This window comes from Dioscorea cayenensis, chromosome 17 (genome assembly GCF_009730915.1).
Source record: "Dioscorea cayenensis subsp. rotundata cultivar TDr96_F1 chromosome 17, TDr96_F1_v2_PseudoChromosome.rev07_lg8_w22 25.fasta, whole genome shotgun sequence".
In the NCBI taxonomy this organism is placed as follows: Eukaryota; Viridiplantae; Streptophyta; class Magnoliopsida; order Dioscoreales; family Dioscoreaceae; genus Dioscorea; species Dioscorea cayenensis.
In genome coordinates this window covers 4,399,468-4,412,027 of record NC_052487.1, presented here as the reverse complement: position 1 = coordinate 4,412,027, position 12,560 = coordinate 4,399,468, and the positions used below count along the sequence as shown (strand labels likewise).

Genomic DNA, 12,560 nt, shown 5'->3' with positions numbered 1-12,560 from the left:
CTCGACCGGCCGCCCCGACGCCGACGCATACCCTCCGATCGAACATTGGCTACGGTCATCCAAAATCCGTGGAAACTTTCGCCTGGGGGTCTCGCGTGATGCCAAACGATCGGGCGGGTCTGCCGTGCGGACGCCGCTGCCGCCTGGCGTCTGGCGGCGCCGCTGGCGCCACGTCACATCTATCACACGGGCGCGCTCCGACGGACGCCTATGATCCGCGCGCGCGAACTCCGCCTAATCGTTTGCCCGGGCGGCGCTTCGCTAGATGCTAAGCCGCGCGGCGTGCGCCGCGCCGACATCGCCCGATCACGCGAGTGCGCTTCGAGAGAAGTCATGATCCGCCCGTCCAAACTCGGCTGAACTTCATTCACCCCCGGTTGTGAGGGGTTTCAAGTGATGGCAAGAGATTTCATGGGCGCCGGGCCGTTTTGCCGTCGATAGCGCGGATTTGCAAAAGTACAAAGTCTAACCTTGTCGTCACCGCCGGGCCGGATTCGTGGGGGTTTATGTGTCAGTGTGGTGGGACGTAATCGCGTGCGACGAGTGCTCGATCTCGCTGGATCGTGGCGCCAGCGCCACTCCGCCACTTACAATGCCCCGGCCATCAAATAAATAATAGTCTTATTTGAACATTTGAACATTTAGCTGGTATAATATATATGTGCTTGGCTACCTTACAAATTATGTTTGATCTAAGCACATATCAAGGCTGACACCACAGCAAGGAGAACAAGTTACACGATACATGAAGAAACTTCCAATATTCAATTAAACCAACAGTACCTTGCCAACAAATAATATTTATAACTTAATTCTAACGGTGATACATGCTTACATAACCATATACTGCATTATTTATTTGTGTGCAATAATAATTTACAGTAGCCTTAGGCCAAGTACTTAAATTCAATAAGTTTCTAATGATAACACTGATGTTACTGTCCCACAGAAAAACCAGCAAAAAAGTTAACCATTACTGTGTAATCAGTGCACAGATACTAGGTAGTTGGTGTTATGGACCATTCATATAATCCTTTTTATCCAGACATTGTTAGGCCAGCAGGCCAATGTAAAGTCAAAACTAGATTAATTCACTCAAGCCACATCCAATCAGGTAAAACCTAAGCCAATCGAAGCTAATTGGGTACAAAAGGAAACATGCTGTGTCGAGATGCACAAATAGTAACAACAAACAACTTAGTTATAAGCAAGTCAGAGTTTGTGTTTCAGAGCAGCCCCTCAACCTTGAGGCTAGTAAAGGTACACTGTAATTGTTAGACATACAAATCTACATTCTTTAATCACAGCTACCTCCTATTACTGTATTAGTTCATCTGGGGCAAAAATATAACCAAAATAGAAGCCAAAAGCCAATTGTATATAATATATTTGCTTATTAAAGTCACTAAGAAAACGCTTTAATTTTTAGAAAAATGATCATTTGCAATTCCTTGATTTCTCTTTTAATAACATCTTTAATTTCTACCACACACTCATGTAGGGCATCCCTCCAATATAAAGATTAGAGATCAAATTCAAAGAAAATAATTCAACCCCACACGATAGAAAAAAAAAAGTTTGAAACAAAGGTCATCTGGCAGCATTGCTAGTGTCAAACCAATCATGCTGCAACGTGCATCTTTCCATTAAAACAACAAAATTTAAAACATCAACATTACATCTTGTATTCAAAGTAGTTAGTATCCGAACAATGAATAGCAAGAAAACAAACAAATCCCTGGAAAAACATGGAGATATGCATAGATGTTCCTTATCAATTGTCAACTTTACATGTACCTGCTAATCGACAGAAGCACTCTCCTTGAAATTTTAAATATTCCTTTAAAAATTTAGCCCTGCTAAATGAAATACACATTACTAATCACCTCAGGATATAGCCAAGGTGAATACATCGAAATACCACCTGACCACTAGAGTGGAATATGAAATACTTCAGCAATCCAACAAAATCTAGAGTAACATCCACATTCCAACCTGAGAAAGTGGCTACTTCCTCAAAGAGATAACACTAATGATTTACAGTAAACCCTTACCACTATGGCATATATAGTTATATGAAATTAAAAAATTTAAGATCATATCCAAGTTCATAGTTAATGGAATAAACTAAACAAAATAGCAGGTATATATGCATTATTGCTTCTCTTAAATAAAAATGACAGTAGGAAACACATATTCATGAATATGAACTACATGGCCGCAAGTTTCAGGCATTAATTAATATCGACAAAAATTATACAGTACAATAATCATACAAGAAGATATATAAAGAAAATTATTAAAAAGAACACCAAATGAGGCACAAATTCAGTTTTTCATACCAAAAATATTGCTGACTACACAAGTTGAGTCAGAGCCGGCTAAACCAGTCTCATATTTCAATCTCCCACCTGCTCTAAAACTCCTTTTCTCAGTTTTCTTACTATCCTGACACCGTTTTTGCTTGATTGTCCGTGATCTCTCTGGAAAAATTAATAAGCTATATTATTACAAATTTCTGATAAAAGAAACATTGATCCGCCTTAAATACACACTAACCACTGAAGGTAAAACAGGAAGCCATTCTTGCCTAGACCATGTCCACTGGCCCATGCCTATGAACCAAGCACCAGATGACAGGAAAGTCTAAGATCAATTGGTTTAGAAGTTTCTCATCATCATCTGGTACTTGATCTTTGGCATGTTACAATGAACGAACCTGATCTAGGCAAGAAATACACTAAAACCAAGTCATATGCAAAGTTTACAAATGGTATTTAGCATTTATAAAAAGAATTCCCCGTCAATTGCTCTCAAAGATCCCATTCTTGGCATTTAAAAAAAATGAAAAAACCCCATCAATTGCTGTCAAAAATCCCCTGTAGGACAACCAGAAATAACAAAAAAACATAATTCTTAATAAGATGAGACGGTTTTGCAAAGAGGAAAAACAGAGAATTCATAGGAAGACTGACAGTAAATCGAGCACATCAAACTTCTGTATCCAGATTTATCTTATCAAACAAATAACCACAAGACTGGGCCATATATATTTAAAAAATTCAAGAAGAAATTCATTTTTCCAAAATATGTCATGCTACTAATAACCAAAAAGTCAGAGATCCTTATTACCAGAAGAATTGCAACTTATGATATCAATCCCAGCATTCCTAGTGATCTCATGAGAAGCATCAGAACCACATGCTTTCAAGGAATGTTCTGGTAGATCTGTTCTTGGCCTCTTCGGACAAGGCAAAATGCTGAGATTCTTTGCAGATTTCCTATTCAATGGTTGACTCTCATGTTTAAGCAGCAAAGAATTGAACATATCTGCCTCCCCAAGGTGATGTCTTTTGTTAACATTCTCTTCACATTTGACACTTGGAAGCTTGTTGCGCATGAAGAGTTCCTCATCAGCTACTTTTTTGCTGGAAACTGAATTATACTCTGAATTTGCAACCGGACATTTTACTTCTGTCAATTTATCATTCATATAGTAACCACTGATCAGAAAATAGAAAATTCTCACCCTAGTTAAAGTAGGACATGGTAATCCCCATACATCAATGTATAACACAAGACATATAGCATAATTTTGAGACAGGAACAAATCACATATCATGAGGATCATGAATGAATATTCTTCTACCTCATTTTGGATATTTGAACAAGATCGAAGAAACAAAACCTATGTAAACAAGCATGTATCAGGAGCACACAAACATGAGTTCACAAGAACATTTATCTTATTTATTAAATTCACAAATACTGAGGTCCAATCTAATTCCCAACACAAAAAATTATAGGAGGAAAACAGAACTTAACTGATATCATCCAACAGCGCAAAAATCAGCACTTCAATGGTTTCATTAAAAAGAAAAAGAGTCCATGAGATAAGATTTCATACCATGTATATATATTATGAGATTTGAGGGTATGCAAATAGCACAGAAGACAAATATCTTAAAGATAGAACTATGTTTTGATGAGAAAGGAAGGAACAAGACAAGAGATAACAGAAAGCATTAAACATGGCATGAAGGGTTGTTCCACAAGTATTGGTTTGTTAAAAGGAGTTAGATGGGTGTCTGGAAAGAATAAATGTGATAGACAACGGAGAAAAAAAAAAAATCTCTGACAAAAATTACAGACATCCCAAAAACAAAATATAAGTAAAAACAAATCATGCTCAAATTAACCCGTGCCAACAGATCAGAATCCGTGACAATCCATCCATGGATCGGACAAAATAAAAACAAAAAAGAACACTAAAAACACCAACCCATCAAAAATTTTACCTTTATGATAAGATCCATAATCAGACGCCTTCCGGCCACCAAAACCAGAAGAATCAGGTCCGTTGTCAGGCTTCCCAACCCTACCAAATCCATCGGGGGCCAAGAGCTTCACCGCAACATTCGCAGGCAAAGGCAACTCCACAGCATCCATTCCCCTTCCAAACCTTCAAATCCAACAAAAAAAAAACCCTAACCTCTCCGATCAACAACACCAACCGCATCAAAAACCCATGGATCTCTTCAACTCCATCATCAATTGCACAAAAAACACCATAAAAGTCGAAAAATTAGAGAAGCGAGAGAGAAAGAGGCGTTGCGGCGGAGGGTAGGGAGTGGAGAGAAGGGAAAAGAGGCCGATTTGGGGGCGCTTTAGGGCTGGGAGTTAAGCCATGGGGGAAATGCAAGGGTATATATAGTTTTCGGGAAAATCCAAGCGGCTGAGAGATTCACTACGAGGGGGTGAGCTCACGTGGCGGACCGTGAGAGGAGTTCTGCTGTTTGCTGTTTGCTGTTTGTGCAATTGTAGCAATTACATTTGTCTGACTTAAGGAATAGATGACGTGGCGGACCGTCAGAGGAGTTTTGCTGTTTGCTGTTTGTGCTTTAGTAGCAATTAGATTTGTCTGATTTAAGGAATGGATAACGTGGCGGACTGTGAAGGAGTTGCTGTTTGGTGTTTCGAGTTTTGTAGCTGTTGTGTTGGTCTGACCGAGCACGTTAAACCGTTTTGGACCGAATAGTTTGGCGTCCTCTGTTTCCAGTTCGGGTTGATGATAACGCCGAGTGGCCGCTCGAACTTGGACCGGAAAAATGGACTTGAGAAAAGGACTTTGAGATGTGGTGTGAGTGGGTGAGTTTTTTTGGGTGTCTTTTGGAAGTCCAACAAGAGCTTCAATTTCTAATTTTGTGATAAAATGTTGAGAGATGATCCACAGTATCGATTCCATAATAGTTATTATAGAACTAAGATGTGACTCAACCTCATCCGTTGGATTATCTCAATTTATTAACTTCTAAAGTAAAGGGTATGGATCTTTTAAGATAATTATCAATATATCCTTAGATTATATAATAAAAACAATAAAATTTATAAACCCATGATTGAGCTACGTCTCCGTTCCGTGATAACTACCACGAACCTGAGTCTACTGGACAAAAATTCTAAAATGTTAGGTATGTGTTTTGGATTTATTTTGGGATCTGGGTAAAAGAAACTTTCCATCTTTAAAGCCACATGCACAATCACAAATGAATCTCTAAGAACCAACAACATTCTGCTAAGCTTGTGGCAACAAAGTTGCCCAGTAAAAGGGTAAAAATAAAAATAAAAATAAAAATAAATAAATAAAATAAAATAAATAAATAAATAAAAATTCTCACTAAGACCTCTTGATTCCTGAAATATATACTATTGATAGTTCATGGTGACATCCACACAAAGCAGGGCTTGAAAATTTCATCAACTTATCCACAAGAAACACAGCAAGACCAGTAATTCACTTTCCAATGAAAAGTCAGTCCAGTCCACACTTACATAAGGTGACATTAGCTAAATTTTTTCACCATTACAAAATTCAAGTTCTCAGATCATGAAACAATGGCTTCTACGCCCCTATGATAAAATTTGTATGCATTCACGGCTCGATTGTTTCTTGATCTCAAAAAATAACAGCCAAGCACAGCATCACCTGCTCAACAGGAAAAAAATTAAGAAGCAAATTAGATTCAACAAGTAATAGATTAAAAGTGGCAATACAATATTCTTCAATAAGACAGGTCTTCCACCCTGCGTGTGGTGTGATGTAGGTAAAAGGTTTATTCAATACTAGAGCCTTGTTTGGATTGGACTAAGTGTTTTTTTATTTTCGGTTTAGCAGCTCAAAGTAAATTAAGTGCTTCTCTGTATTTTGTGTTTGGATATGTTAATGCAGAAGTACTTTTATATTTGTGAAGTTGTATGCATGTGCATTCGTATAAAGATGTTTTCAATAGCAAATACTAAAACGGGTATTTATTGAATTATAATAATATCCAAGTTATTATGCATTTATCACACAGGAGCATGAGCGGACAAGAAAGGAGACCTTCAAATCTTGGAGGCAAATAAGACTGGTTGGGGATGCAAAAAGCTCGGAGAGAAACCTTAACAACCTAGGCTATTCTTTATTTCATAAGGGCAGTTAAGTAATTATGTAACTTAAAACTGCTTCTAAAAAACTTTTTTTTTTTAAGAAACATCACATGACCGGCTTCGAGGGAAAAAAATAAGTGTTTTTGCTTTTTAGCTTTCTCTAAACAATTGTTTTTGAGCCCAAAAACAATTGTTTAGAGAAGCTTAAAAAAAAAAAGCAAAAACACTTATTTTTTTCCCTCGAAGCCGGTCATGTTATGTTTCTTAAAAAAACTTAACTTATAAAAAAAACACTTGTGGGCTTCCTAGAAACTAATCCAAACAAGGCCTAAACATCCCAATCAAATATCCTGATCATTAATCAAGGGACAAGAGTTATACATCTAACCGAATGAAAATGTCTCAATGGGATAAATCCAATGATGTAATAAAAGAGAATTATTTTTTGTCTTCTTGTGCAGCTAGGTGACATTTGTTTTGTTGTTATCGCTCTACTTATCTAGCATGTAATAAAGAGGTATAGCTCACCATTCAATCTCCAATCATGAGCGATTGTACCAAAATCATGAATTCAACGTCCAAGTAAGTGCAATACTTGTGGATATTCCGCGCCTAGACACTGCAGCATTATGGCTCATTTTATTGTTTTCTAAATCTGGTGGTGTGCCTTGGGTAATCTGGCCATAGTGTGTCATCTTCCATTGTATATGATTGTGTCCTAATCCGAACTTGAGTGACTGCCACTGTAATCCAGAGGATAATCTCAGGCCTAGGTTTTATGTGCTATATCCTTTTAATTTAACACCTAACAAGTGCTCTAGTCTATGAGATATTCTCAGTCCTAAGTTCTGTACTTTTGTGTGGTTTGTTTTGTTTTTTTACTAGATCTGGTGGTGTAACATTAGTAATATGACCACAAGGCTAACTATTTTCCTTCTATTAAGAGAAGACGCATGTGTCCAGCTTGTGGATGTTTTAAGTTAAATCTTCTTTTGAATTTTTTTCCAAAAGAAATGAAAAAAGCTACAAGATCTATAACTGGCATCTATGTAATTAACACTTTGCCTAATGTAAACAGCTCACTTTGGAAACCTTTTATTGAGTTGAACTGGCTCCAGAACCCCTTCTCAGCTTTTCCATTTTTCCCAAGTCAATGAAAGGTAATAGAAGAGTAAAAATTATCTGTCCCTGTTGTCCTATAATTGAAAGCACAACTTACTAAACGAATTTTAACAGAGACTGAATAAATGATGTGCTAGCAAGCAAATAGGTTTAATGGGTAACACTAGTCAACCCACATATCAAACGGAGAAGCAACCTAAGTTAAATAGATAACCCCACTATCCACCCAAACACCCATTCACAACACATGTCATAGTACTTCTCATAAACATAAAAGTTTCATTAGATACTAAGTTATAACAAATAAATAGACAGTTATCTCTTTCAGCCATTCTAAGATTTCCTTATTTAATATATCATCGCTGGTTGTGTTCCATTCTCAGCATTCTCAAACCAAGTACTCTTCATGAAACATGTCAACAGCTTGTCAAACATTCAAAAAGGAAAAAGAAAAATGAAACGTTCAGTTAAAAAATCACAGAAGTTTAATTGCTCATGCAGTACACTATGCAATTAACAATTTGGGTAACAAACGGCTGCCAGCTGGTCATAACTTACATGAATCAAAAAGAAGGGTGTGATTACAGTACCTCAGCCGCTATATCAAAGTTTTCACATATTGATCAAGATTTGTATTAAAGAGCTCAGACCTACAAAAAAAGATTGATAGAAGAATATCAAAATCTGGCAAATTATATAAAATAAGGTAGTTTGTTGTTCAAAGGAAAATAAGAAAAACACGTGTAAGATGTACAAGTTTCTACGCCAGTAGATTGTCAAATATCAAATAGAAAATTGATGCAGAATTCCTGTTTGGTTTGTCCAGTCATAAACTTTAACAATTGTAAATAGCAATTCAAAGAACAAAGAGAAACTAATTTCTAGTCCATATGGCTGGTTACAAGAATAACGATAAGGTTCTGAACTATATTTTATCAAGTGCTTTTAACATTTCCATGCTCGTTATCCTCAATTTGCCAGGGCAGGTCATGAACATTCACAGCATTTGCTTACAGCACACCATATCAGAAGGAAGAAAAATACATAGGGAAAGGAGAATCATGCTTTCAAAATGGTTGTTCACTATGAACAGGATGGCATCATTAGGCAAAATCTACAAAGCACTAACTGAAAGTTCCAAAACAAAGTTTGAATTCAAGTTCTGGGAGTAATCTCCTTCCTACAGAAGACTCCAAATTTGAAAATTTCTCTCACCTTAATTTGAACTAAGTAGAGAAGTCTATGAACTAGTGAAGTCTTATTCTACAACTTAACAGCAAAATTATAAGTTAATTTTAATCCCATATAACATTGTTATACCCCAAAGACAAAACAGGGCACATTACACAGATGGCAAATTGGGGTGCTATGTCACAATTTTCCTTCTGAAAATTTTACTACATTATATTATTCATGAAACATATCTGATGAAGTTTCATATGTTCAACAGTCAGGAAAGCAAGTAAGCTCAATTCAATCCGTAAGAATGTCAATCCAACATAGCAACAAGGAGAAAACATACTTGATCGGAGTTCCAGGAACATAAAGGGGATTCTTGACAACGTACTCCACATATAAATTGTATATATACCTCAAGGCCTCCCGAAGATCACTAGTTTTTGCGTGAGTAACCAATATTAACTGCTTGACAAGATAGACAGATAGAGAGAGCAATAAACCAAAACAATCACAGAAGGAAGATAAGAATAACAATGTAACACCTACGAACTCAAAAATATTACAAGGAAAGGTATACATACTAACACAAGGACATTTTATATAAAAAACTTGGTAGGCAGATATTCTCACGATCAAAGATAATTATAATTCACAGCTTCACCATAATGGCAAGGAAGGTGGCTTTCAACTTTTGTTTCATTGACTAACAAGAATCACAGGTTTGTAGGTAAACAATAATTATATTGTATATATCAACACCAAGTATATCTATACATTTGTATAATGAAGCTGGTTGCACATGAGTTTGTTAACATACATTAATTACGCATGCAAGTCTAGCCCCATGTGCTGATATAAGCTTAAAATCAAAGAAAATATTGCTCAGCATAATTTCATTATGCTTCCATTGAACATTAGAGTTTGCATGTTGCATTCTATGAAACAAACATTATGAGCTTTTTTTAATCTCAATGTATAATGCAGTCATCATCAGAAGACAAGTTCCAACCATACATGCCATCAAGACATCAACATAAAATTCTATTAATGAAAAATATATGAATCTACTACTGAATATCTAAACTCAGGGGGAAATTATCATGCTTTTTGGCACATTTTAGTTGCTATCTAGCAAGGGAAGGTGTTCATCCAAAGAAAGGTGGCTTCTTTCAGTCATTTCTCAGAACTCAATAGCATCCCCCTAAAGCTTCTCTCCCAAGGGATCAAAAGCCAAAACTAGCTTAATTAGCATGTGAAACAATCTAACCCGAGTACCCAGAGCTCATAAAATTCAAATAAAGCAAACCATAGAAACAAACAAAGCACAAGCATCGATTTTTTCAAGACAATTATCAATCGTAAACTGTTATACAATACCAGTGAGCATTTCTAAACAGCAGATCCATAGATCGGGAAAACAAACCTTTATACCAGAGGGGCTCTCCATGAAGCTGAGCTTGTAGGTGTTAGTACGAAAACTATGAAACGAGCAGCCCTGCCCCGGAAGCAATGGCACTCCAAGGTTCCCTTTATCCGAACTACACCAAACCAAACAAGCCGAAAACGAGATCAATGCATAGATCGTTAGAGAACTCAAGGAAAATGGGGGAAAGGACAAGGGGCACACCTCGTAGGATCCATCTTGGCGGTGAAGGATCGAAGAGAGAAGAGGAGCCCAAACATCAGCTTCTGATCCTGAGCTGCATCGAGGGTGCGAAGAGGGCGATGCCACTCGCGGTAGAGCAAGCACACGCCATTCCTATTGAAGATGTACAGCACGTTGGCGTTGTTCCCCGCCAACCCCGTCAACGTCCCCGGCGGCGCCGCCGGAGCCGGACTCGCCTCCACCGCCGTCGATCCCCCAAAGAACTGCATCTCTCTCGCGTTCGTCGATGCGTTTCGATGGATCTCAGATCACACGATTCAGAAAACGGAAAAAAAAAATATATAATAAAAAGAAAATAAATAATTTAGCCGAAAATTTTGGGTAATTTCCAAATAGGTCCCTATTTAAGTTGTAAATAAAAAGGGTGGACTATTATATGGATTTATTTTTCAAAAAGAACCATTAATTTTGATTATTATAAATAACGCGCATTGATTGATAATTGTGTGATGGGCTGTTTGGAATGCATGTTTTTCTTTTATGTTTAAAATCACTAAATAAACGTTTTCTTTTTCTTTGGAAACACGCATTTGTATTTCTTTTATTATTATGAGTATTTATTTAAAAAATCATTTAATTGTTGTTTTTAACCCGGAATTTAGGCTAATAGCTTCTTGATCTATTGGCATCGGCCATTTTTAGAGTATTTATGTCTTTACTAAAAAAAAAGATTTAAATCACACTTCACACTGAGCGAAGGCACATATCTATTGAAGTATTAATTTGATAGTTTTGAACTCTATATCACTAACTTAATTTATTCAATTTGTTAAAAAGTAGGGATTTAGTATTTCAAAAAATATTTGATATTAACAAAGCATCTACTTTAGAAATGAGTCCCACCTAACCCTATGGTAAGAATTGCAAAAGAAATTTCCACACTTGACTGGTTCAAAAGTATTTTTATTTAAAAATAATACTATTTTAATTAAAAAAGAAAAAAAAAACTGACAAATAGGTAACAAGCTTGCAAGAATCCCAATTACTTAGATAAATAATTGTTGTTTTAAAACTAGAATTAGGAAGGGCATTTAATAACTTAAATTATAAGGGTGTTTGCCTAAATTAAACTTTAAAAAAATCGTAATTGTTATTCTAGTAATCCTTTTTTTTAATTGCAATATGATATAGTTGGACACAAAAATTAAAATCTTATTTTTCTAAAGAAAATAAATTTATTATTTATTCATAATAAAATAATAAAAAAATAAAATAATTTATGATATATGTCAAATTCATAAACTTGTTGAACATGACCCTTCATTTTATTTTATGAATTATTTGATCTTTGAATAAGATCAAATCTTAACAAGTCTTCAAGGCACCTTGCACAAACTCCACTTTTATATATAAAAATTAGGGATATTTGAGACATTTGAGGGCAACTATAAAATCATGATTCGATAATTATTGTTTATAAAAATTATATAAAAATTTACTATTAATTATTGTGCTTTGATAATGTCAGATATTATTGAATATTATTAAATACAGTTAAGTAATGGGTCAATACTGTTAGATATTATTGAATATTATTAGATATTGTTAAATGGGTCAGTATCAACAAATAAGTACTCTATATATATACATGCCAAAGGACAAAATTCACCTTTTAATAATCATGCACTTTGCACTTTGCCCCTTGATTTATCACAAATCTTTAACATTTTAATTTTATTAAGTAAATTTTATTTTATTTTAATTTTTTAAAAAGGCGACAAGAGCATGTCCACATAAACCAAGTGGCTTTGGTAAATTTTATATTTTCATTTATCCAACAATCCCACAACAGAGCATGTATAAAATTACTCAGAATAATTTTTTTTTATTTTTACTAAAATATATATAAAAAATACATATATATAAACAATTTTTAACGTCCTAAAGTCCTCATCTGACTACGCATATAAATATGCCATGCTTACCGGGGCACATTACAAACAAATTTTAAAAATAAATATTTTCTTTTAAACAATTAATAATGCTCAATAAAGAGCATAATACCAAGTTAAACAAATAATTTATTATATATTAAAAAAATTATTCCATTGTGAAAAAAAAAATATAATTTAATTATAATTTATAAGAGGGTTGGAATGCAAAATCGTCAACTGACTTTTCTTTAATACGACGACCTCAGAGGCGGGAATAGAGATATTGGGAC

At 35.4% G+C, this 12,560-nt stretch overlaps 2 protein-coding genes across 4 annotated transcripts; both read right to left on the bottom strand.

Annotated features, from left to right (window-relative positions):
• Positions 1 to 608: 608 nt before the first annotated feature.
• Positions 609 to 4,666, bottom strand: LOC120280157. Of its 2 annotated transcripts, none has more exons than XM_039286900.1 (3): positions 4,299 to 4,666; positions 3,133 to 3,474; positions 609 to 2,483 (listed from the first exon to the last, which is right to left on the bottom strand). In XM_039286900.1, the coding sequence occupies exons 1-3, from the start codon at positions 4,447 to 4,449 to the stop codon at positions 2,329 to 2,331; spliced, it is 648 nt and encodes a 215-aa protein (XP_039142834.1). In that variant the 5' UTR covers positions 4,450 to 4,666; the 3' UTR covers positions 609 to 2,328. The 2 variants fall into 2 exon arrangements, with proteins under 2 accessions (XP_039142834.1, XP_039142835.1); XM_039286901.1 differs by having other exon boundaries at positions 3,133 to 3,447.
• A 1,079-nt stretch (positions 4,667 to 5,745) lies between these two features.
• Positions 5,746 to 10,662, bottom strand: LOC120281395 (trafficking protein particle complex subunit 1). 2 transcript variants are annotated; one of them, XM_039288238.1, is made up of 5 exons: positions 10,358 to 10,662; positions 10,154 to 10,268; positions 9,074 to 9,192; positions 8,110 to 8,201; positions 5,746 to 5,986 (listed from the first exon to the last, which is right to left on the bottom strand). In XM_039288238.1, exons 1-4 carry the CDS (start codon positions 10,603 to 10,605, stop codon positions 8,150 to 8,152), a joined length of 534 nt encoding a protein of 177 aa, XP_039144172.1. In that variant the 5' UTR covers positions 10,606 to 10,662; the 3' UTR covers positions 5,746 to 5,986; positions 8,110 to 8,149. The 2 variants fall into 2 exon arrangements, with proteins under 2 accessions (XP_039144172.1, XP_039144171.1); XM_039288237.1 differs by having other exon boundaries at positions 8,142 to 8,201; positions 10,358 to 10,661.
• Positions 10,663 to 12,560: the final 1,898 nt, after the last annotated feature.